Source organism: Fundulus heteroclitus, chromosome 15, assembly GCF_011125445.2.
Source record: "Fundulus heteroclitus isolate FHET01 chromosome 15, MU-UCD_Fhet_4.1, whole genome shotgun sequence".
Lineage (NCBI taxonomy): Eukaryota > Metazoa > Chordata > Actinopteri > Cyprinodontiformes > Fundulidae > Fundulus > Fundulus heteroclitus.
Genome location: NC_046375.1, coordinates 31504434 through 31530817, shown reverse-complemented (window position 1 = coordinate 31530817; position 26384 = coordinate 31504434). Strand labels below are relative to the sequence as shown.

The 26384-nt window shown below is 40.0% G+C and overlaps 1 protein-coding gene and 1 long non-coding RNA gene across 9 annotated transcripts in view; one reads left to right on the top strand and one right to left on the bottom strand.

The window, feature by feature from the left end:
* The window catches only part of ankrd6b (ankyrin repeat domain 6b), a 175388-nt gene that overhangs the window by 53332 nt on the left and 95672 nt on the right, over positions 1–26384 (top strand). For 4 of the 8 annotated variants that reach the window (XM_036147143.1, XM_036147147.1, XM_036147144.1 and 1 more), the window contains 5 exons: positions 6695–6793; positions 6888–7233; positions 12386–12484; positions 14296–14394; positions 19353–19451. In XM_036147143.1, the coding sequence (XP_036003036.1) occupies positions 6955–7233; positions 12386–12484; positions 14296–14394; positions 19353–19451 (576 nt within the window). In that variant the 5' untranslated portion in view covers positions 6695–6793; positions 6888–6954. The remainder of the gene's footprint in view (positions 1–6694; positions 6794–6887; positions 7234–12385; positions 12485–14295; positions 14395–19352; positions 19452–26384) is intronic. The other 4 variants (XM_036147146.1, XM_036147145.1, XM_036147149.1 and 1 more) reach the window with 2 other exon arrangements.
* Positions 14431–16045, bottom strand: LOC105921251. Its single transcript, XR_001165474.3, has 3 exons — positions 15897–16045; positions 15752–15821; positions 14431–15086 (listed from the first exon to the last, which is right to left on the bottom strand). It is a non-coding gene; the product is annotated as an uncharacterized LOC105921251 (long non-coding RNA).

Sequence of the window (26384 nt, the reverse complement as noted above, 5' to 3'; positions counted from 1 at the left end):
GTGAAGCCAGGTCTCTTAATAACTGCTGTTTCATCACTTATTTTAGAGCCCAAATAAGCGATTTCACTTTCAGAAACGTGCCCAAAAAACCGCAACACAGGGGAAGAAATTTACAAGCACCTTTAGAAAAAAACAAGCCCAAAGTTGCGTGAAATAAGCAGTCTGTGCAACAGTGAGCGCGGGTCTGCTTTGCTACAGTTCTCTAGCGTTCTTGAAACTACGGAAAGCGCCGAGGGTAAAAGAAACACAGTCCGGAGAGCATGGCGGGGAAAAAAACATTAGGGAACGGACGCGCAATTAACGACGACAAAAAAAGTATCAGCGCTGTGATCCAACGCGTTAAAAACTGACAGCCCTAATTTATATACATTTTTAAAAATCCATAAGATTACTTGTTCAGACCAGAGGGGGGGAGGAATGTATCCCCCCCCCCGGGATAAAACATGAATGACCAGAGGGGGGGACGTCACAAACAGAGGGGGGGTAAATTCCCCCCCATCCCCCCCAGCAAATCGCACCCAGTATATATATATATATATATATATATATATATATATATATATATATATATATATATATATCGATCTACGTTCCTACCCTCATCTATGGTCACAAACTTTGGGTCGTGAACGAAAGAACGAGATCCTGGATACAAGGGGCTGAAATGAGTTTTCTCCGTAGTGTGTCTGGGCTCTCCCTTAGAGATAGGGTGAGGAGCTCAGTCATCTGGGGAGGACTCAGAGTAGAGCCGCTGCTCCTCCACGTTGAGAGGAGCCGGTTGAGGTGGCTCGGGCATCTGGTTAGGATGCCTCCTGGACGCCTCCCTGGTGAGGTGTTCCGGGCACGTCCCACCGGGAGGAGGCCCAGGGGAAGACCCAGGACACGCTGGAGGGACCATGTCTCACGGTTGTCCTGGGAACGCCTTGGGATTCCCCCGGAGGAGCTGGCCCAAGTGGCTGGGGAGAGGGACGTCTGGGCCTCCCTACTGAAGCTGCTACCCCCGCGACCCGACCCCGGATAAGCGGAAGAAAACGGACGGATGGAATCTATAATCTATAAATCTATAATTAAATTGTATAATTCTAATTACAGCTTCATAATGAATTTCCTGGATATAGTTGTTTCAAGTTTGAACAGTTGTCTGCATGTTGGGATCCTGTTAAGTAAGTTGTCTTTTTCAGTTATTTCTCACACCATTGTGTAAGGAAACACATAATTTTATTCTTAATATTCTATTTTCTCACCTAATGCAGTACAAGTGTCATATGAACAAAAATCTAGTGTTTTTAATTTTAATGTGAGTTAGATAAATTTTTCTTGGTTTTCATAAGATTTAATTCAATTAAATTTTATATAGCACCAATTTATGATACATGTCATCTCAAGGCACGTTCCAAAGGCAAATTCAATCAGATTATACAGATTAATCGGAAGATACTGGCTTGCAGTATGCAACTCTCACTTTACACCAAGTCTGCTTCAGATTGGTTGTTGAATCCATCAACAATACTTACTGCAGTGTAAGGAAGCTATTTCTTGCAGATCCATGCTTGAAGGTGTTAAACATACAAACCATAAAAATTCTCATCTTTTAAATCATCATTGTGTTATAGGAGAAATAAGTGGAATTTCACCACTAGGTGCACTGTTGAGCACTGTCTCTAGATCACGGTGGCCAGCTCACATGCCCGGCGGGCTGCATTAAACAATGCTAACTGTGTGAGCTGGGCTACAGCTACTTGTTTCACATTACAGTAACCTTGGAAACGTGAGGCTAAGGTTAATCCTCGTTTTGTCCCTGTCCTTATCTGAGAACTTCTTTGCCAAAGACCGTTGGGGTTTTTTTTGTGAAGCAATAACGGGTCTTGATCGTCTTCAAATTAGTCCGGTGGTGGCATTTCAGGGCAGGGAGGGGCCATAACTTTAGTGGACATACATGCATGCACGGCCGGCCCAGCTTGTAAACAAGAGACTGGAGAACACAGAGAGATGGTGTGTGATGTCATACCATAGTCCATCTAAAAATATACCTTAGTTCTTTCTACCTAAAATAATTACATTTCACTTACTGCTCCTTTAAATAAATTGAAATGCCCAAAAGTCACTCTTTGTCAATGTTAATTTCTGACAGCACATTTGAATTCAGTTTTTTCATAGTTTTTCGACTAAATTGTTGGTTTTAGTTGCTCTTTAGTCATCTGTAATCATTTTCATTTCACTCTAGTTTTGTTTGATTAAATGTACTTGAAATTTTGTCGACTAAAATATACTATTTTAGGGCCTCCTACATCTTTTAGGAAAATTATTTATTTATACTTTGACAATAAAGGATACAAAGGAGTTAAAGTTATATTTGTCATGAACCATGAAGGTTTGAGTTTGAATTTTATTTTTGGATCATTACATCTTTAGTTATTTATCCTTTGGTGTTAAACCTTTGATTATATTAGTTCATTGTATTCTGTTTCTGTTAGATAGCTGTTTCCCTGTTTTTCCTCTTTCCTCCATCAGCTTAACAACCTTCATCGTTTTCACTTGTCTCATTAATAGTTGATTGCTTTCACCTGCCCTCTTGGTTTCCTCTCTGTTCTCCTCTGCTATTTAAACCACCTGTTCCTCCCCCTAGTTGTCGAATTCTTCATCGTTACCCACCTGTTTGCTCCCTGTTTTCTTATTTACCTATGTTTGTAAATTATTTTTTTTCTATTTATTAAACCGTATTATCATCTCATCATGCGCCTTCCTAGTTTTGTCTATGTTTCGGTCCAGCATCCACCTCACAAATTGTAACAATATTTTAAAGTGCATGAAGCTGACAGGAAATATAAAAACAAAAAAGGACAAGAAATCAAAGAAAGGCTGGGTCTCTTATTCAGGGAAGCGGGAATTTAATAAAATTGCAATCCTCACCTCAAATCGACTGCATACAGCTCAACAAACAAGAGAGCTCTATCATGCCATTATTCGCTTCCTGTTGCTTGAGAGGGTTGAGTCTCATTGGCTATTTTTCCATCTCATTCCACCTTTCCAATTGACAAAAATTAGTATTGTGTTGGATTTAATCTTAGAATTTTTTTGCCTCATTTTTAATTGTTATAAAATAATTGTTTTTCTCTTCATATGAAGTACACCTGGTCTGGCCTTCTGTTTAGTTGGCACCATGGGGGGATGGGGGGCGTTCAGATCATATGCCATTACCCTCTAACATAGAAAGGATTCCTGGATCAATGTGTGCTTCTGTGCATTTTTGTGTCTGCTTTGTCTTCCCTAACCTAGTAGAGAGGATTTATTAGTTGAAATACAGTGTTAATTCAATTGAATTTTATTTATATAGCACCAATTCACAATATATCATCTCAAGACACTGTACAAAGTCAAATTAAATCAAATCATACACACTGGTCAAAAAGTTCCCTATCTAAGCAAACCAAGTAAATTGCATCAAGTCTTGACAAGCAGCATTCAATCCTGCTGAAAGAGGGCAGAGCCACAGTGGACAGTCATCTGTATTGTCGATGGCTTTGCGGCAATTCCTCTTACTGAGCATGCATGAAGCAACAGTGGAGAGGAAAACTCTCCTTTAACAGCAAGAAACATCCTGCAGAACCAGGCTCAGTGTGAACAGCCATCTGCATCGACCAACTGGGGGCTAGTGAACCTTAACTAAACTACTAAGCAAAATTAAGATAAAACGAAGCTAAGGAACTATGTACACACAAAAGAAACAAAAACATAAAAGAAAAATAGTTGAAAGCCATCATCAAAATTATTCAGTGAATCCTGGTTCATTGCAGATCTAAGTTAGAGAACCAAATTTCATCTTAAAGAATATGGAATGAGATTAAATTAACTTAACTAATTTAGAACAACATTTGGTGTGTGTTTCAACCTATTCACAATGCAAATCCTGAGTTAAAAAAGACTTTCTCAGAAAAAAAATCTATATCTTTAGGACACTTGATTTTATTAATGTCATTATTCCTCCAGGTACCCAGGGGGCACTGTAGCGATTGGTCGCTTGATGGGGTTATCCTAAAGTTATGCAAAACACCATTAAATCAACCTTAATCTTCCCTATTAATGATGTACTAATGCTCATTTAAAACAAACCGTAGTCACGTTTACTCATTTTTACCACTAATGTTACTCAGGAAGCTAATAGCAACATGCTAGCAGACATTCGGTGCACATTTAAAAAGCTGTTTAAGCTCTATTTGGTCGGAATAATTGGACCGGCTAACACAAACATTATTATCCCCTCGGTGTATAAAACCCTTCTGGAAATAAGGTTTATTATAACCGTAAAAACACACCATGCTATACACAGAGCATAGCATGGTTTCAAAGAAGCTAGCGGGAGCTATGCCTGTTAGCTCTAGGTCTTTTACCTCGGTCAAAGCTTAAAACAAAACGGGGGAAAAAAACCTAAAATAAAAACTTTCCCTGTTTATTTCTTCGCCAAACCTCTGCTGTTGTCTCTGATTGTGGCGATGGGGGATACGGGTGCAGTGAATTACTCCAAGGTGAAGCTGGTTATCTGAGCAGCGAGCAGGCGACCAGCTCGAAGGGGAAAACAGCTGTCGTTTGGGAAACAAGGCTTTCGGTGACGTGTATACAGCTCCTGGGAGGGGGTCCGCTCAGGCGGTGGAAGCGGCAGCATGTGGACCTCTGCGCAGCAGAAGTGTTTCCTTAGGCTATGCACAGGTGTGGAAGGGGTGCCCCAACGTTTAAGGCAGCGTCCAACTGTAGGGGGAATTGTCTCCTGTGGTTTCGGCTCAGCTTTCTGCCAAAACTGAGGAAAATTACAAAAGCAGGTTTCTGTAGCGGCTGGTTCCTTACTCCGGCGTCTGATTACACAGAAGAAAGCTTGCAGAATTAGCTTCATTTCCAGTTGAGCACATTTGGAGGTATTCAAACCCCGTGTGAGCCCATGGCTTGTCACAAGGGATCACAGGCAAAAGAGATAGAGAAATGTGAGGGGGATTTGGACAGTGTTTGCACCCCTGCTGTGATGGGCGGTTCCCTGGGGACCTGTAAAAGTCATACATTTCAGTGGCTTTAAACTTACAGTTTGAATTTTTCTCATGGCTTAATTGCACAGAATTACAGTAAATAAAAAATAACTGCAGGCCAGCTGCGGTTTCTGAACTTGCTGGCTGAATGGAAACGATCTGGCAGAATGATCACAATTTTGGCTGTTTTGAAATCGGCATCGAGATGAATCAGTGAGCCTTTGAAGGCAGACAGAAAAAGAATAGTCTGCCTACCCAAAACAAATGCTATTATCAGAATTTGGCCTCCCCATCGGCCTCGAAAGGAAACCAACCTAAATTTTCTCCTGGATGTTATGTAAACAAAATGTTCTTTGACATCTGTGACCTGGAATAGAGCGCTATTGAACTGCCTGATAAAGTTATCACTATCAGACTCGAGAGCTATCTGCCACAGTTCACAGTCTAACACACACATGTGCTTGCACAGACATACATGACTACACTACAACACACAGGCAGGCATATACACACACTCACACACACACTGCCTCTGTTGTTCTTTCTTCCCTTACTCTGTTTTGGATGTAGTGTCAGAAAGGTCAGATCCGAGACCTCAAGCTATAGCTTTATGAATAAAAGCAATTAACCTTAGAATTTTTAGTAATGAAGCTCGTTGTAATGAAACTTTATTATGAAAGGAAACATTTCTCCTATTTTAGCTATGGTTTAGAAAGGTCAGATCAGAGACCTTAACTTGTAGCTTTGAGGAATGTATGAATATAAACAATTGTGCTTTGATTTTTTTGTGATGAAGTTCCTTCCAGTGAAAGAATGAAACAAAAGTTATTAGAAAAGTTGGACAAAATTACTTTATATCGGAAATCCCCAACAATATACTTAGCTTATTTCTTATTATAATAATAAAACCAATTAAGTCTTTCTCTATGTCTGCTAATGTATGAAATAAGTCTAGTCAAGGATTTACTTAGCTTATTCCTTTGTTAATGTAATGTGTGGCTTTTTCGTATGTCTGTAATGTTTTTCTCTTCATGTACAGCACTTTGAATCGTCTTGTTACTGAAATAAGTTATATAAATAAACTTGCCTTATTTAAAATAACTATAAATACAACTTAGATTTTTGTCATAATTGTATAATTATGTAAAAAACGTTTATTCAGTTTTTGTCTGTTGCCCAAATATTTTCTGCTTAGTAAAGCTGCTTTATGTGGATATAATCAAAGAATTGTTAATATACTCTGAAAAATGTTGGATCCAAGCCGCTCAGTTTAGTGTTGTATTCCTGGAAATAAAGGATTTATTTGGGAAGTAACTTCCAAACCTATCCTCAAGTAATTTTTTTGGTTTCTGTGGCTATCTAAAGATTCATATGCGGCAGTATGCTCAGATCAAGTATTCTCTGTACTGGCTGATATTATCTCATATGAACAGCTGTGCAGATTTTATCCCATTCTGCTGGATTAAGGATTTGTTTGTTTTACATGGATTTGGTGATGTGGTGCATTATGCGTTGTGGCAGATTGTCTTGACTTGTGATACTAGATGATCAGTTACTTGCAATTTAGTTACTTGCAACTTTCCACCCCTGTGAACTCTGTGTGGGACGCAAACTTTCTTTCCAATGAAGTTGTTATGTTGTCCTGTATTAACAGTGATGTGCATGTTTTCTTGTGTCAACAGTATGGCAGAAGTCCCTTGCACTTGGCTGCCTACAAAGGTCACCTTGAGGTTGTGCGCATCCTTCTGAAAGCTGGTTGTGACCTGGACATTCAAGATGATGTAAGTGGATTGAGTCAGTCATATTGGCCATAGCTGTTTTTTATTTTTATCAACCACTTTCATTCCTAGCAGCTGCTTCTTTTTTTGCTTTCAGATCCTTTTAAATTGGGAAAACCATTTCAGCTCTAAATTAATTTGAACAGATAAATAATTGTAGAGTAATGGCCTTTAGTAGCCTTGAATGGGACCCTCTGGAATGCCCACTTGTGGGACTGCCTACCGGATGCACACCCATTTTCCACACAGACTGTGATAACCCAGATCTTTGCCATTGTCAAGTTAATTCGCTGTGGTCAATGAGCACTGCAACAGGATGCGGTGCATCCTCCAGGACTTGGAGGAGGAGGACTTGCAGACTAAAACAGGAGGAAGTGGAAAAAGCGGAAAATCAGGGAAGAAGACAGTGGATCCACACTGGTGGATCAGAAAGAGTGAAGGAGGTTAGCCAAACATATGTACTCCTAATGAGCTGGTGGAAATCTGTACCCCTTCATCATTCTTCCCCTAAACAATTTCCAATCCTTTAATACTAGCGCTGTGCCTGGCTCAGCTAAAATCTAGCTTGGAATTACTTTTCTTAACTTTTCCCTCCCATTTCTCCTTTTTCCCATGGATGTCATATGCATAGGTCTTTCTCTCAGTGCTCTTATGTCACATTTGGCCTGCTCAGTGTCCCTGACTGCTAATCTGCTATGTATGCAGCCATTCCGTCTATGGTTAAATATTAATATAAGCTGAAGCTTTTTTCTGGGACTCTTTTATTTAATATGGTCATAATTATCTTCAAAACAGTGTCTTCTTATGAAGCATTACTATTTCTGTCATTTTTGTATTGAATAAAGCTGTTTTGTAACTAAGAAGATTAAAAATAGAGAAATACAATATGGTCCGTTGACTGCATGTGTGCTCACACCAGAATCCGGGTATTACACACACGTGTACCCCAGCTTTTTGCAAGGATCCATTTTTGGAAAAGTTTTGCACCCTTCACTTTAAATCTAAGACATTCCATAACCATTAAAACTAAGCCTCGTCCTGAGCTGTGTTTGTGTTGAAATGTTATTTAAATCAGGCCAAAATGTTTACCTTTTCCAAATGGTATTGACTGAGACACATCAAAATGGCAGATGTTCTTTATAATTTATTTATGTTACCTTATGTGACTGCAAATGTAATAATCATCAAAACAACATAAAGTTGACTATTAAAAGTAGACAGTCTGCCCATTATATACTCATGTTTGTCAAAAACTAGTTGGTTTGTAACGTCTTAATTGTTGGAATGTCTTTATTTGAAAGATGCACTGCATAAAGTTGTTTTTTTATTTTTGAAGACACTAAGAGGGAAACAAGAAGATATGTGCGTAGGACATGTCTGTCCCTTTCAGATCACCTTTCATTACATGATCTAGAATCAGAATTCTGATTCTGGTACCACAAAACCCAGACAGGAGATGCTGTATGGTCCATCCTCTATAGTCTTTTTAATCTGAGAAATATGTTGGTCAGTACAATCTGATACACATAATAATAGGACAATCTATAACAACTTTGTTTCTATATGAAGCATTGAATTGTAATGACCAACAGGTGCAGATGCAGAGCAAATGGCTGATCGCGGCTGAACATATGAATGATGCCAAGTACAAAACAGAAACACAAGAAAGAAATATCCAGAAAATGGACCGGAGGAAAAAGAAAAATGCTGCAAGTACCAAAACAGCAAGTAGACAACAGTTGCAAACTCATTCTAAAAACTGTACCAAACAACTTCGGGGACTCGACCACCAAGTTATATGTGACCAGACCCTTATTAAAGACAAGAGCACTAATATAGAACATTAGCACATTTACCAATAATAATGTAGGACAATTATGGGCTCATGTTTAAAAAAAGACATAATGAAAACTTACCTTTTATTTTTTCCTTCCAGTTTTCTTCTGTCTTTATGGAGGGTCTGGTCCCATCTGACTTGATGGTTGACTCCTCCTTGTGGTCTGGTGCGTCTCTGTTTTTTAAAACATTTGCTGCCACCTCTTTTTTTAACTTGATGTTGTTGTTGATACTTGCACCATTAATAGTGTTGCTTGTCTATTGTCTTTAAATGCAGCATTTTTCTTTTGCAGTGTATTTCTGTTGCACTTATTTTTGTGATTCTTTGTTTTGAAATTTGCATCATTCATTTATGTGGGTGTTTGTGACTGGTACAGCCATTAGCTCCATATTTGCACCTGTCGGTTACAGTACTGAATATATTTGTGCTGTGTCCATGAGGATGGTGACATAGAGCAGTTGAAAGCTGCAGGTTGTAGTTAGATGTTCTGAAAGCTCAAACACCCTGTGATCTCGGTGAATTATTTTAACTAATGGCAAAGGACATCCTCCAAGGACATGAACACAATGCCCACGTCACCATACACTATCAGCACATAACCACTGTAGGATATTTTGTTAGAAATCAGCCTACCGGTCAGGGCTGGGTGACATGGAAAAAAATCTTATCAAGATATTTTTCACATGAGCCAATAACGAAATATGTCACAACAAAAAAAATACTATTTTTATTGGATACTGTTTTATGTTGCCTGGCACTATTAAAGTCAAACAAAAGTATACAACCATTTTCATGTAAAACGTGCCATATTAAGATAACACATTGGTGGATTCATAATTGACACATACTACATAGTAACCTCCTAAAGTCCCCCAAAACATTTGAGATAGCAGACTATAAGCAATCCTCGTGGGCAGCCATTATTAACTGAACCGGAAGGGTGGGAGTGACATATGAAGTGCACACACCCCCACTCTTAAGTGTCATTTGTTTATTTTAAATTCCTGGATATTTGAGAGTGATTTTAGTAATTTACCCTCTGGAAGAAAACCTCCCAGTCAACTAAGCTAATGCATTAGCTGTTATTAGCTTAAGAGCTGCACCTCTCCTTAAAGCTGCATCGAATGATGTCATTAAAATATATCGTGGGTTTAATTGATTTGCCACAGGTCTAGCCCCTCCCTCTCCAATATGGTCCTCAACGTCCAGGCTTGATGTAAAATAAATGCCACCCCATCATACAGATCAACAATTTGGATATTTTGACTTCACTTTTTATTCATAACAGTGCTTTCAGCATATTTCTATTGAAGCATGAGAAGCTGCTCCTTTCAAAAGCCCAGCGCATGTTTCGTTTACATGGGGAACTGCAGGCCTAGTCAGCATGCTGCCAGGTATCTGGGAAAACAAATAACTTTTTTTGCGTTTTAGCCTTTTATCCACACTTTTATCCCAGTTCTCTCAAGGTCAAGCGACCAGAATTGACAAAGACTCCAAGATAGGTGTCTTCTTGAGCCTGCATGTACACATGACAAAACACAGTTGTAGGTTCCGGCACGTCAAAATCCTAATAAAATAATGCGCTGCTGACATTAAATGTCTGACCAGTGTTAAAGACTTGGTTATGCAGTAGAGGAAAAAAACAAATGCTATCACAGAGGTGCTGATTTTTACGTTGGTGTTGTGAGGTCCTGAGATTGCGGTAAGGCATATTGCGTCACATGTTTTCTGTTGCTGTGGTGTGGATTGTGGTTTGGTGTTCCAGACTCTCTTGATTTTATCTTAAATCTCTTTGCGGTGATCTCTCTGTTTCTAACACATAAGCATGTTTAAAACATTCTCAGTTCCTGCACTGCACTTTTGAGAACTCATGTTTCACACGGTTTGCTTTGCTCTGTGTGGTTAGAGGTTGCTAGCATAGCCTAGCTTTAGCCTTACTATGGCTTCCTCACCTATCCTTCCATTAACGCCTCTGTATTTGTCTAAGTCTCCCCCTCTCTCCTGCTCTCTGTGTCTGTTTAGTTATTCCTCTGCCTCCTTTAGTGTGTCAGAATTGGAGGCCTGGATTCATGCAGCTGAAAATCCAGCAGATAGCTGCCCCTTAGCTAGCGTGGAGCCACAGAGATTAGCTTCACATAGCGCTCTTCAGGCCATACCCATGCAGCAGAGTAACCAGGCCAACTGGGTGACAATACCCAGGAAGCATAGCTTTAGATTCCAGCCCCAAAGTCGCCACCAACCCATCTGCGTTTCTAACAGATTTTCCCTACTCAGCGATACACCTGCTGAGAAGCTGAAAATTGGCAGCTCCATAGTCAGAGAAAAAACAAATGTTGCATTAGAGCAGGGGTGGTGCTAGCCATCTGGGTGCCCTAAACGCAAATTCTTTGTGAAGCTCAACCCCACCACCAAACAGAAACCCACACAAACACGAAACGATATTATCTTGATACCTAAATTCTCAAATTTTATGTTTTCAACACCGTTGCTATAAGAGGAGAACAAAATTTTTGGTAAAACCCTAAACTTATTTTGCATCAGCATGTTGCAACAACACTGTTTTCCGTTAATTTTAGTTTATTTTAAATTAAATAATGGTTAACTAAATTAAAACTGACTGATAAAGCAAAGCAATAAAACCTCTTCTGTTTGTAGTTTTATAGGACTTACTCTCAGTTTTTAGATTAGTTCTCAGACTTCTTATCTGATTTAGTGTTAAACACTGACAAGGTTATTATAGTGGGGGATTTTAACAATCATGTAGACACTGAATGTGATAACCTTAATATAGCCTTAAATACTATCCTAGATTAAATTGGTTTTGCCCAAAATTTGCATAAACTGACGCATTCCTGCCTTCATACTTTGGACCTTGTGCTGATATATGGCACAACACTGTCCTATATGACAATTGTTTAATAACCTTTGAGGTCAATTTAACTGATTTGTAAAGCTTGATTTATTACTGATTGGTAAAGCTTGATTTATTACTCAGACCGTCCGATTAGGGGTCAAGCCAAATGACCCCAACAGCTATAAACCAACTCTCAACACATCCTACGAGCTGTGTGTTTACTTTGCCTCAAAGGGAAGAAATAGTCTAGAGGCCAGGAACTCCTTTCATTTTTCTCCAGACAAATGGCTGACAACAACATATTTTCCTCAACAAAAGCCATCCTCAAAACAAGTTGTATGTATTCCATCTTATTCTGCGGACAAGTAGCAGGATGCGGATAGTGCTTCTCAGTGTGCCTTTGTCTGTTTGGCCTATGGTGTCCTCTTGCTGCCACCCGCTGAACTGGAGGTGTACTGCCGTTTTCCTCACAACTTCCTCATATGTCATTGGGCTGATTTTCATAAATGGCCCCTAGCAAATGGAAACACATCAAACCTAAAAGGCCCAGGTTTTGCTTTATCCTGGGAAACCAAAGCCTGAGTCTTGTAATGGAAAAGGGGGTATTGTGATCATCTTTTCCTCTTCAAACAAATGTCTTAGTTGCACACATCATTTCAGCTCTACCTATAAATTTTCTAGTGGTTCAAAATCCATGCTTGAGAAAAAATGCACTTTGTTCATCTAAACCCACTTTTGAACTTAAGTATTCAGTGAACCTAAGTGAGTGTTTCGCTACTTGTGTCTAAGCTTTAACCTTTCTACTGATCTCTAGAGAGGTTTCTTCAGAATCTCAACAGGTACTGTTGTTGCTCATGTATATTGCTACCAGTTATTTCTCATTGCTATGCTTGTCTTTCTGCAGGGGGAGCAGACAGCCTTACATCGTGCTGCTGTGGTGGGAAACTCTCACATTATCAGTGCACTTATCGAGGAAGGGTGTGCACTGGAGAGACAGGATAAGGTGCGAGTCAAAAGGCACACAAAGGTTCACACTCATCCCCAGCAACACCTTCTAATGGGACAGACGGCTAAAATAAACTTTTCATCTCTGTGCCAGTTTCTGGTTCATACACAGCAAATACACTCTGAATTAATGTTAAAATTCCCCACAATGTAAAGAAAACATGAAATATCCCTTGATGTTTCATAAATAAAGCTGAAACCACATCACCTAATAGACACCATACCCACAGAGCAGAAGCATGCCTTGTTTTTTGGAAACTGAAAGTTTGCAAACTATACCTATTGTTACTGTAAGTCTGTGATTTAAAATGAACTATTGTTAAAATTAACATAACTTAAATACATTTTGAAGTTAGGCTGGCAGAAACAGAAATGACAGAAATATAATGTGCTGGAGAAATTCAGTCAATCTGAAATGTTTGACTGGCCCCTCCTCAAAGCTCCACCCAAAGGTTTAGGGTAATGCATATACATAGGCACAGGGAGGTAGTACATTTCTACCTGGGTAATGTATTAATACCCTGATGGGTATGTTTATTCTGCATAAGTGCCTGAAACAGTTTTGGATAGCACGTCTCCCTTACTAGGTTTATACAGGCTATTTGAAGCAGTGTCAAATATAAGTGAACAACCTGAGTTTTTGACAGTATCAAATTAGTGTTGGTCATGCCAGCAGCGTTTCAATTTATTTTCATGCTATGTTTTCATTCCATGAGGCAAACACCCCGTCGACTTTTAACACTAGGCTTAAAACTTTCTATTTTGTCAAAGCCTATAGACTTAGGCTGCTGGCGGACATCAGTGTCTATTTTTCTCTCTCTGCTGATTTCTCCTAATTTGCATTGCTTGATTGTTGTTTCATCTATTACCTTATTGTTCTCTGTCATTTTTTTTCTTCATAGTTGGTACACCTGGTCTGGCGTTCTGTTAGCTGTGACATCATCCAGGGAAGACAGATCACTGACTATTACCATCTAATGTAGAACAGATTACTGGATCAATGTGTGCTTCTGTGCTTTTTTGTCTCTATTATTGTGTCTCTGTGCTGTTTTCACAGATTAACCTGGTTCTGCTGGAGGTTTTTCCTTCCTGTTAAAGGGGAGTTTTCCTCTCCAATGTCGCTACATGCTTGCTCAGTATGAGGGATTGCTGCAAAGCCATGGACAATGCAGACGACTGTCCCTGTAGGTCTATGTTCTTTCAGGAGGAGTGAATGGTGTTTTTCAAGACTTGATGCAATCTACTGGGTTTCCTTAGATAGGAAACTTTTTGACCAATTTATATAATCTGATCCAATCTGTATAATCTGATTGAATTTGACTTTGGAAAGTGTCTTGAGATGAAATGTATCATGAACTGGCGAGGGGTGCTGGTGCCTATCTCCAGCTGTCAATGGGCGAGAGGCGGGGTACACCCTGGACAGGTCTGTTGCAATGACAGATAAAGATAATTATATTTAAACACAGTGTGATCAAACAATTTATTATAATTTTTTGTAGGCTCTCTCAGTATTCCAATCTTCATTAGAATCAGATACATTTTTTGCAGCAGCATATGTGATACCAAGATGATCCTGAAAACTGTGTTTGTGCAGAATTTGAGCTTCTTTGCTCGAGGCATCTAACAAGATGTCACATTTTGTTTAATTATAGTGTAATTACATGAGATGCTGCTTTTGCTGTTCAGCCCTGGGAAATACTGACAGATGTCTGACCAACCAAGCTTTTATGGGTCATCTACAATCTAGAATCTCAAAGTATGACTGCTTCTGTGAGGTCAGGGTTGAAATAATGTGTTCCATGCTTTCAGGATGGAAACACAGCTCTCCATGAGGTCTCCTGGCATGGATTCAGCCAGTGCGTCAAACTGCTGGTGAAGGCTGGAGCAAACGTTCATGCCAAGAATAAGGTATGGTATATCAGAGCATGTGAAAGTAAAAATGTTGCTGATTATGGTCCCGGGCAGATAACTATGCTTATGAGTTTGATATGACATTTCTTTGATCTAATGAGACAGCTGTGCCATTTATGTACTGTCTTATGTTTAATGATTTGATAACATAACAGTACATGGAACACTTTTTCTACTATCCATGCATCTTCAGGCATTGTTAGAAGAAACTGAATTGTTTTCCAAAAATATTATTGTAGCACTTAACCCTAAAGTTAAGAAGAAACCACATTCTCTAGGTTCAGAAAGTTGGACTCTGAGTGGAAGTTGAACAATGATCATTTATTGCATTCAGCAAATATTATTTCTTTTAATACAAAGAATTAAAACAATACCAACAAAATAGAGCTCTTTCATAAACAAAAATATAATAGAAAAGTTCAAATGAAAGTGTCCTTTTCTTCAATGCCAGAAGAAAAGCTTTGTTCTGTATGGTGTATGTGTTGTCTGTTCATTTACTCTTTTACTACCCGGGTAGGTTTTAGTTCATATTGAGCGCGCTTATCTGAATCAGAGAAGTAGGAAGATGTTTGTAGTTCTTGTGAGGTTGATCCCGTTCTCCTTTCCTGTCGCTTGGCTCGCCACTGAACCATGGAAGGCTCAGAATTCTTGCAGATCGTTTCCTGATCCAGCATAAATATAAAACCAATCTACACACATGGTGCAGAAACAAATTTCTATTAGTACTATATTCATCAATATTCTTACTCTGATTCTTAACCAAAATGATGATGAATGTAAATGATTGTGTACAAACTATAGTGTTATTTCAACACAATTATACATTAAGAAGTTGTATTCTTAACACAAATGGACTTCACAGCCTTTTAAAGCAGTGTTTGTATTAATAACAGCTTTAAATCAATATTTATCTTTTTTTAACTAGAACACTTTGTCTTTTAACCATGAATAAATTTTATCCATTCACTCTTTTTAATCATCATGAATATTTGAATAACCACAATAAAAATAATCATATTATGTACACAAAACAGTACATAAGAACAATGTTCTTGCATCTTATCATCACATTTTATCTCCCTCTGTCTAATGACACAGTAGCATTGTAAGCTACCTGTGCTAGCATAGCAAGCTACCCGCGATTAGCATTAGCACTGTAATTAGCCATCTTTTCGGTTATTTTTCATAAAGCACAATGATACACAGTACCACAGTGGGTCAAACATTGGAAAATAACTCGGACTGGTTTTATGAAACTATCTCAGCAATTAACATCCTCACATGAGCAAACTCCAACAAAGCTAATAACCGAAGCCTAGCATCTTAACATATTAGAATGTAGCCCTACTCTTACCGGAGTTCAGAGGGCTTATATGTGGTTGAAGCAGCTCCTCTCTTCCTCTCAAGGCTCATAAGATTTTCTCCTAATAACGAAAGGTTTATAAACACTCTACACCAAATTTAATTGTAAATTTATGAGTTTTACTTTATGTTCTTACTTAGTTTAATTAGCTAAACTGGAGTGTTGCTCTCGGCTCGGTCTATCAGCGTGAGTGTGGCTTGGTCTATCTGCGTGAGTGCTCACTGGCGGTAATCCAATACAAAGCGCCACCATGTGGTGGGAGGTAATAACTAGAGTTTTCCTCTTTTTCTTTTAGATTACATACATGGGTCTGGTAACCATGTGGGTTACATTATTTAGAAATGTATTGATATTTACAAAATATACTGTTGAAGTGGATGAACATGTAGTGAAAGTGAACTGTTGACTGCAAGGAGTCATAAACTTTGCCGGAATCCCTCATACTGAGCTTGCATGTAGTGATGGCAGAAAGGAAAATGCCGACTGAACAGGAAGAAACCTCCTACAGAACATTGTTTAGTGTGAGCGGTGATCTGCCATGACTGCCTGGGGGTGTAGAAAGTCAGAGCATACATACAAAACAAAAAACAGAAGCACTGCTGCAGGAGGACTTCTAATGTTTAAGAAAAATTAGAGAGTTATTGAGTTATCCTTTTTAAGATTAGTTTTGTTGCAATTGGGCTGATTTTATAAAGAAAATGATTCCCCATTGTAAGGCAATAAAGGGATCAGAATCAGAAATACTTTATTAATCCCAGAGGGAAATTGTTGTTTCAGTACAATCGCCATAACATGTACAAACAAACATCACAAACGTTTCAGGTGGAGACGATTTACTGAGGCCTTGCAGCCAAGGAACCGCCTTACACGGAGCCCATATGGCGCTGCCATTACTCTGTGAAAAGATAGAGGCAACAAAAACGAAGGTGGGAGGGAAAAAAATATAACTCATACTTTATCCTATAACAGGATACAGTTTGAGATATCAAAAACCTCTTGCACAAAAAACACAAATAAGACTAAACACATATAGCAGAAGGTAAACATTTGAGACTAGTCGCGTGTAAGTTGATCAGTTTATATGAGCATCAGTTATGTGTCTGTTTGGGTGTTTATATTTCCGTGAACACTCTCCAGAGGCCATTGTCCTTGATGTTATCAGCCGGCCAACAGTTCAGAAAGCATCCGCAGGTGTCAGCGGGGGAGGGGGTAGCAGAGGAGAGTTTCTGAGCACTCAATGCCATAACAATCCAGGAGTAGAGATAGGGAGGGCATAAACCAAATATGTTATTTATTATGAGACAAGCTGCCCTGACTTTCCTGTCAGCTTTAAGTCTTTTGCTGGCTCCAAATGGTGAAATCCAATTTTCCAAATTGTTGGGCTTTTCCGCGCTTCACTTCCAGATTTTATCCCATAACCCTTTTGAGTTCAACCACCGAAGCCAGTATGCGTACCAGCACATCCAGCTTTTCGGCTCTGCTCCTCCACCTTCCAGAACTGTCGGTTCACCGCCTTAGTGAGCGCGTCTTATGCAGCCGGCAGCCTGATCAAGGCCAAATGGCTACCGACATCCACTGTATTTGCTGATACATCAAAAATCCACCAAATCCAATAAGTAGAAATCCAAGTATCCTGAATCCAAACATGCAAACGTTTCAAACGTCCAGGAATGACAAAGCCTACCGAGCTGCGTCTCGGTGTATAAATGTGTGAGCGTTAGTGAGAGCGACTGGGTGAATGTGGCTATAGTGTACAGCGCTTTGGGTGGTCAGCATGACCGGAAAAGCGCTATATAACTTCAGTCCATTTACCATTTACCATTAAGAGACCAGCTTACCAGATCCATGTTTCTCAGAGTTCAGTTGATATGAAGAAAGTGCTCAGAAAGACAAGACATAGCAGCAGAAGCAGGAGAGGGGTAGCGGGGGAAGGGGGGGAACTGGAGAGGAGAGAAAAACTGGACCGACCTCAAAGAGAGACAGAACAGAAGAACAGAAGAAGAAGAATATGTTCAATAATGAAGAATAAAGAAGAAAATGTTCAATAATGCAAATCTAAATTACAATAAAGATAAGTTTAAGTCTAAGTACTAATTCAGTTCAGTTTGCTTATATACCACTTGGTCATAACACAGTTTTCTCAAGACACTTGACAAATAAAAAGTAATTTCAGTCCAATCAAACAGACTGATTTCAAGTCAAGTACAAACATTCTAACTGATCCTGATTGTCAATGTAGTCACATTGAGGTAATTATTCAACTTGGGTAAAAAGGTTTCTACCTAAGTGTCAGGTTTGTTTATCGATGAACTCAGAACACACAGGACAAAAGTTTGAGAGGTTTATTGAAAGGTGAATGATTGATGGATGAAGTAACCAGAGGTGCAGGAATACAGGGGCTCAGGGGTGCAGGTGAAGGCAGGAGCTGACGGCTTGGAGAGAGAGTTCAGCGAGCCTCTTAACTGGCAGCAGGAATCCACAGTTCAGTCCCAAGTCAGCCAGAGCACAATAGCAGGCCCTTCAGGATCATAGAAAAACAAAAACCAGAACCAGGCAACAAGACTTCCAAAACATGTAACTAACCTTACAGAGGCAGAGGCGACTAGGTTCCAAGAACAAAGGCAGACTAGCATGGAGAGGGTGTAGGTTGATGATGGACCAGCACTAAAGTGAGGCAGAGGGAGGTTTAAATAGAAAGACTAACAGGTGAAATGCATCTGACTGAATAATTACTAACAGGTGTGACTGACTGCAAGGAGAGTGGAGTGAAGGCTTAGTGGAAGGGAAGGAGGAAACTAAAATTTAACAAATTAAAACCCAAACAAGGTGGAAAAACTGAGAATAATAGTAAACCAAAGCCGAATCAAAACTAAACCATGACACTAACGAAACCCAGTAGGTTGCAATGATTCACTGACTCGAGTCAGTGGCTCTTTATGTTGCTTTATCTAGTACAGAACTAGAGCTAAGCAGATTAGCCCGGAGAGTATCATCTATAAAAAGACAACATGAAGTTATCGGGAGCCGTAGCTCAGCAGACACCCCCTCCAAATCAAGGCTAAACAGAATGGCAGTGGGAGTGTGGCTATTATGAACATGAGAACATATAGTTAAAAGTTGAAATAACAGGAAATAATACAAAACTGGAGAGTAGTAGGAGAAAGTAGCAGAGTAAGGGAAAGTAGTCAGTGTGTGAAGGACCAAACAGTTTTACAAAGTTTATTTTAGCAAAAATAAATATTTCATTACTACTTAATCAGTCCATAATGTTTTAATCGTGAAGTTTTAAAAATGTTTCTAATCAATCAAGTCATGTATTTGCTGATAACGGGTGTCCATGTCCAACGTAAATGCATTTATTGAATTACAAGTAATATGTGAGAAAATTAGAAACCAATTTCAATGCAGAAGCTATCCAAGGGTAAAAACCTCTTAGACAAATGCAGCCCACTTAACATTCAGTCCTTTGCCACATATTCTTCTTTCTTTTATCCAAAGTGAGATCCTGAAAATACAAACTGGTATGTGTGATGAAAATTTTTTTTTTTCAGCATTAATAGATTATGTTTGACTCTCCTGTTCTATTTTTTAGGCAGGGAACACAGCTCTCCACCTAGCATGCCAGAACGGTCACACTCAGAGCTCCAAGGTTCTGCTCCTTGGAGGATCCCGGCCTGACAGCAAAAACCAGGTACGTTTCTAGCATAGTTTTGGAAAGAATATAATTACATAATACTCATATTCTGCCCTGCTGAATCCCATTTTGGGCAGGGAGATGTTAAAAGTCAGTATCTGACAGTAGTACAGAGTTGACCATATACACACCCACACTTCCCTACACATCTTTTGTGCAGCCCAGTGTTTACATTTTGAAGCAGTTTCCACGACTGGCTCGATCCATTCAAATTTTGAGCGATGATCATGTCCATGTCATGTCATGTCATGACTCTTAATAATTTTAAGCCATTTGAATCATTGTTATTTTATCAAAACTAGAGTTTGTTAGGTTAGGGTCTTAATGGAGCCCACATCAAACAAATGCTCTTCCTTTATTTAAAAAGGCTTTGCGAAACACATTTGTTGATCTAGTGCCTTTGAAATGCAGTGTAACATCTGGCTCTGGGTGATGATTATGTTAGACTATTTTCATTCCACAGTCATATCTTAATAGTGTTTTTGGCCAGTAATAAAATCACCTATATTTAACACACTTTGAAAACATTGCTGTCAGTACTGTTAAAGATCAAAATAAAAGTAGGTTTCTGGAGTGTGCGAAAATTCTTTTAATCAAAATGTTTTTTGTTCATTCCATTGTTTTTGTCATTATTTAAAAACTAAAATCTAAATAGAAATAGAAAATGAATTGTACAGCCCTACTATTAATTATGAGAAGGCTGCAAGTACCGCCTTCGAACCTCGCTGACTGGGTCCCTGAGCAAAACCCTTAGCCCAAGATTGCTCCCCATGCACCGCTCAGCATTGGCAGCACACTGCTCCCTAAGGGATGGGTGAAATAAAGAGACAAATTTCCCCTCTGGGGGAATATGAGGGGAAATATTTATTTATTTGATATGACTCTCTATAAATGAAGTGTTATTGTATTTCTGCTTTTGGTTCGTAGTAAACGTACACCCCAGTTAATGAGTATCCTATCCAGACATTGTCCTTTATAATATCTAGGTAAAAGAGCAGATATGTTGGTTTCTTGGTTCATTACGACAAATCATCCAGATTCTGATGCAGCAATACAGCCACAAACATAATACTACTCCAAGTGTAACAAGATGCAATCTTATCAAAAAGTTCCAGTTTTTTTCCGTCTCACAGCGAAATGTTCTCATGTGATATCTGTCAGAATTCTGAAATACCTGTTTAAAGGAATTACTCTGATTCCAATACATTTACATTGCAGCAAGTATTATGAAATGAAACCCACACATGCACGCTATAAATGTGGAGAAAGAAAATTATCCAGTTTTTCTTTTGACTCCATATAAATTATTGTGTTGTGGAAAGATTCCATGCTGTTGGTTAAATCCCGCTGTACTGGAGGAAACAACGTCAGCATTTTTCAGCTTATCAGTAGCATGAGAGGATGCAGGCACCGCTGGACTGGCCATCAGGCATAAAGGGCATTTGCCAGTGGGCTGGGGGTGATTTTGGGCCTGGCTGTTTTTTTTTTTTTTGTTTTGTTTTGTTTTGATGATGATGTACGGAACTGAGGGCACAATGCAATGTAATTTTTATTTTCTGAAGTTGTCTTTGTTACACATTGTTATGCCAGAAGCTGGTTGAATATGCTTATTATTATTATTAATTATAATTTGGTATTATAATTTAAATAATAAATCATTCAATTAAAAATTCTGCTATAACAAAATATAGTTCAAATGGTGGTGATGTTAGCTATAAGCTTATAAGTATTTATACCACTAATACATTAGTTAATCTGCTGTTATGAACTCATTTATGCTGGAATAAATGATCTGGTCGGACTTGTGACCGACGAGGTTTATCCGGCAGGCTGTGAGAACCCCAATGTAACTGCAATTAGAGTTTAAATCCTTATTCCTTATCACCATCCAATGATATGTCTCTGTATTAATATCAGATCTTAACTCCAAAGGAGGTTAGCTCTGAATTCTGAATAGCCAGGTAACTGAATTAGATTGAACACAAAACAATGTCTATTCCGCAGTCGTTGGTTTTATTGAACCAAAAGCAATTCCCTGTTACAGTAATTCTCTGATTCAACAACTTTGGAATTCTTACTCACTACTAAAACTAAAACATGCAAAATATATATGTGGAAATAAAAGAACAAAACAAAAATAAACAATGGATTAAAATGAGCGGTTAGCAGATCTTAACTCAACTCACAGTTGTTTAACACCGCCCTCAAAACACCGGCATTTGACGTATCAGTATTGACAGACAGAACAGCTTCGGGAATCTCACTGGACGCTTTGATGTCTTACACAAGCTAGTTCAGCTAAGCTCCCTACAGTTCAGATACACGTCACCCTCCCAAGATGGCTGCTACGATGATGTATGGTCTACCAATTTACGTGATGCGTGAGGGGAGGTCCTAATGACGTAACCACGCTTACGCTGATGGGATAATGCCTCGCTTCGAGAGGGCGCGGCTAACTGGGAGTTTAAGCAAAGCCCGCGAATTGAGCTCGGACAAAGAGATTAAACTGATAAGAAGAAGCGAAAAGAGAGAGGGGAGAAAGCAGGGAAGAAGATGGAAAAGAACTGAAGCAGTGACCCACGGCGGGGTTATTGATGAATCACAAATCAACACAGCAAAATCAATTGTAAAATGCATGCACATACAAAGAAAACATTCAGCAAAATAATTCCAACTTCGTTGTGGAATAAAAGCATTAATCTGCACCTACAAAGTTCTAACGTCTGCCCAGGCACTTCTAAACATCCTATGGATGAAAAAAGAAATAAAAGGGGAGAACCCCGTTACTTTGAGGTGGTCCCGAATGAAGTCCCGGCTTCGGGTTCGTGAGCGCTCGGAATAACCCGGCGTCCTGAACGCACCAGAGCGGACAGCAGCAGGAACAGGCGAGAAGGCTCTTTCGTCTCTTCCTCCGGGCTCACAGCCGCTTGGCTCGGCCCAGCACAAGCGTAGTCCTCTTTCGATCAATGGGAGATAAAGCGGCTTCCAGTATTCAGAGGGAATTAAAAGTACCTTTTTGAGTCGACCTCCTGTGTTTGCACAGGGAATAGTTTTGCTTCGAAAAATCTCGGTCCAGCGAGAAACTCGAGCACGTGGCGTGGGATTGCCCCAACGGAGTGAAACAGCTGTGTGTCTTCTCGGGTTGGCAGGGCGCCAGGGAAGAAGAAAGATTGTCCTGCGTGGCCGAGTTTTATCAACTTTTGCCTGGCAACGTTATCTCTCCGCTCCATTGTTAGGGCGGCAGCTATTTTGGGCTGCGTTGCATGATGGGAGTTGGTGGCCATTTTGACCACATTGCATCATGGGTAATGCGGTCCGTTACGTCCCGAATAGGGTGTTTTCACTGACGTCACTGGCCAACTTCCGGTCCGCCATATTGGGTGGCACACTTCCTTATCTCTAGTTGTCTTACACGTATTATCGTATCGCGAATGGATAAGTACGCCAGCACGCTAGAGCGACCAGATAAGGACGTATATCTGAGGAAATGTTCCGTGATCGACCATATGGACCCGTATGCCCTCCACGGTGCCTTGTTTAGCACTTATCCAGATGATTGGCCAAATGTAGAGCACGGCGACATAGTGCATTACCTGGTGTTCGGTGAAAACCCTCTGCACACTCTTGAGGAAATGAGAGCTTACAAGGATCTAGAGGCTCACAACCAGTTCACATCTGGTTATGTACATCAAGGAAATCGCCATCATACGTGGACGGGTGAGTTTTAATAAGATGGTAAAAATGTAAACAATCCGACGCAAATGTGTTGCACCGCCCGCCTGCGGCGGGCGGTGCGCTAAGGCGCTTGGCTGCAAGGCCGATCGACGCCGCTCGCGGCTTTAATTATTTAAGCAGAACAATGACCAGTGCAAAATTAAGTTGTATTTACCGTATTGGCGCCGGTAGGAGCTGCAGATCATAAAGCCAGCAAACAGTGGGAACACAGCAACTCGTTCAAAGGTAAGCTGCGTACAGACGGGTTAGCACATGCTAACCGTTAGCGCTAACAACCACTCGCGCATGTAATGTACTTTTAACTTGCTGCTATGTGTTTCAAACGTTTAGAACACACTCTCATTGACATCGGGATACTGTGGAAAGTTATGTTCGGTCTTACAGCCGCGATCCAAGCGAGCCGACGATCTCTTTATCTCTGTAACTCGTTCAAAGGTAAGCTGCGCTGAGCCGGGCTCTGGCTCATGCTAACCGTTAGCGCTAACAACCACTCGCGCATGTAATGTACTTTTAACTTGCTGCTATGTGTTTCAAACGTTTAGAACACACTCTCATTGACATCGGGATACTGTGGAAAGTTATGTTCGGTCTTACAGCCGCGATCCAAGCGAGCCGACGATCTCTTTATCTCTGTAACTCGTTCAAAGGTAAGCTGCGCTGAGCCGGGCTCTGGCTCATGCTAACCGTTAGCGCTAACAACCACTCGCGCATGTAATGTACTTTTAACTTGCTGCTATGTGTTTCAAACGTTTAGAACACACTCTCATTGACATCGGGATACTGTGGAAAGTTATGTTCGGTCTTACAGCCGCGATCCAAGCGAGCCGACGACTCTTTGTTATCGCTAACAGTTGTTCTCCGTGGTTGCGCCTCCAGGCAGGAAAGCGGTGGAAAATTAATCTGTTTCTATGTTTTTCCCATGGCGATCATGTGTTGCGCTGTTACAGCCCACAATACAGCAACGGTTTACCATGGTTGAAATCAAGTTAAGGTGAAATTAATCAAATTAAAACACGGCTGAGAGAGGGAGTACAGTATGCGGTAGTAATAGGCAGTAGAGGCGGCGGAGGCAGTCAACACGACAGCCGTGGAAAGTAATAAGTCATAACGCCCAAGCCCTATTATTAATATATTCTTCTTATATGTTTTAAATACTTAACAGTTAATTACCTGTGACAAAGTGAGCACCGCAGACTCTGGCGTATTCCAGCTTAACACCGTCCAAATCGGACCTGGATATCCATGTCAGCCATAGGTGACGGCGTTGTTCAGACAGCTGTTTTTTTTTTTTTCACACTGATTCACTATTACGGCTGGTAGGCGATAGAAAGCGTTGATCTCCACCTCCACGGGCCGTGCAACCAACCATTAAACACGTTTTCCCCATTGTTCACTTCCAATACTGCCTAAGGCGTCATACAATGCAGGTCAACGGTGCGAAACGACTGCCACCCAATATGGCGGACGCGCTGAGTAGTCACGTGAGCGTGACGTCAGCTGAAAACACCCTATTAATGCCGTTTTTGTCACGTCCCTTTTCACAGTGACGTCATGCAACTTCCGTTCTGCGGTGAAGCAGGGTATCTTTACTTCCGCTTTCTCCGCGAGCAGTGTTTTTACATAGGGAATTCACACAGTCCCTCACCAATCTACCCAAATTTCGTTTGGGAGACGTGCACAGACTGGCACAAAAGCTTTCGGCCACACCAGCCTCCAAACTCGACAAAGATGACAAGTTCTTTGTGGAACAATACCTTTTCGATTATGAAGGTAAGAGCTTTGTCTTCTTAGCTCTGTTGTTAGCATAGATGCTAGGAGAATGATAGCTATGCTACCAACAGGACTTTTGTCATTTATTAGTTTTCTATTTCTCCTTTATATTGCTACGCTAGCTTTATTGCTATATGAGCTATTCTGTTTCACAGCTTTTAGCCAATGAGTCACACCAGGGATATAGTTGATGTATAATGTTGAGCCTTTTCATACTTTGTTTTGAAACAGTGTCAATGCTGTTGGCCACTTGGTCACAGCTCTATGAATAAAAATGAGGAGCCTCATTCCCTCTCTTTTTTTTTTTTTTTTTTTTTTTTGTATAGTATTTTACTGCAGTTGCAGACTTTGCAGTATTTCTCATAATTCCTCTGTGGGTTCAGTGTGTTTCTCAGTCTCGTCAGTAGATCTGGAGCCTCAATTAATAAAATAATTCTGCCCATTCCTGTTAAAACTGTGATAGTTTAGGACATCATAGACTGAGAAAGACACTGTCAATAATGTTGCATGCACACTGCATGCACACTAATAATCAGTTAATTATAGTATTTATGGATTATGCTGCTGTCGGGGCAAACCCCTTGTGTCCTATACTGTTATTTTTCAGGAACTGACCAAAAAAACATGGATTTTAAAAAACTTCAGACATCACACTTCATATATTTTAGTTATTTATTACATAGACACTTCATAGCAGCTCTGTCCATTTTACCTGTCCTGTTTATCCTGCTGTGTTGCTCCGGTTCCCCTCTGCCTTACAGAAGAGCCTGCTGCCGAGCTCTGGTGGGTTCTCCCCTGAACTGTCAATTCTCTGCCGAGCTGTGGACCCTGATGCCTGTTCCTGGTTCCAAGAAGTCTCTCTCCGGGCCGTCAGCTCCTGCCAACACCATCACCCTGTTCCCGTGCAGTTCTACCTCGCTGGTTACATCACCCTCCATCCCATCAAACCTTCAATAAAGACTTTCATTTTAAGTCCCTTGTGTGTGGTTCTGGGTTCATCCATAGACAAATTAGACTTAGACAACTTTATTTGTCATTATGTATGCACAGAGTGCGTACAGAACGAAATTCCGTTTGCATACAGCTTGAGAATTACAGTAAATTACAAGATAAAGTGCAGCAGTGATTTAACAGTAAACAATTGAAATGTAAACAACGCAGGAGAAAGAGACAGTGTGCGATCACAGTGTACAGGTGAGTATTTTTAAAAACCATTTGTATGTGCAGAAATTAATTAATTTCTCAGATTAATCTCCTTTCATTAACAAATTGATTTTGACAGCTCTAATAAAAATTTACGTGGTGAGCCACTGAAATTATCTTGGGAATAGCTAAATAAACTTATGACTCAATTATCTTTAAGAAAGAAAGATGGAGTTTAATTTGTTAAAGACCACTTGCAGAAACATAGGTCTCCTCGGAAGA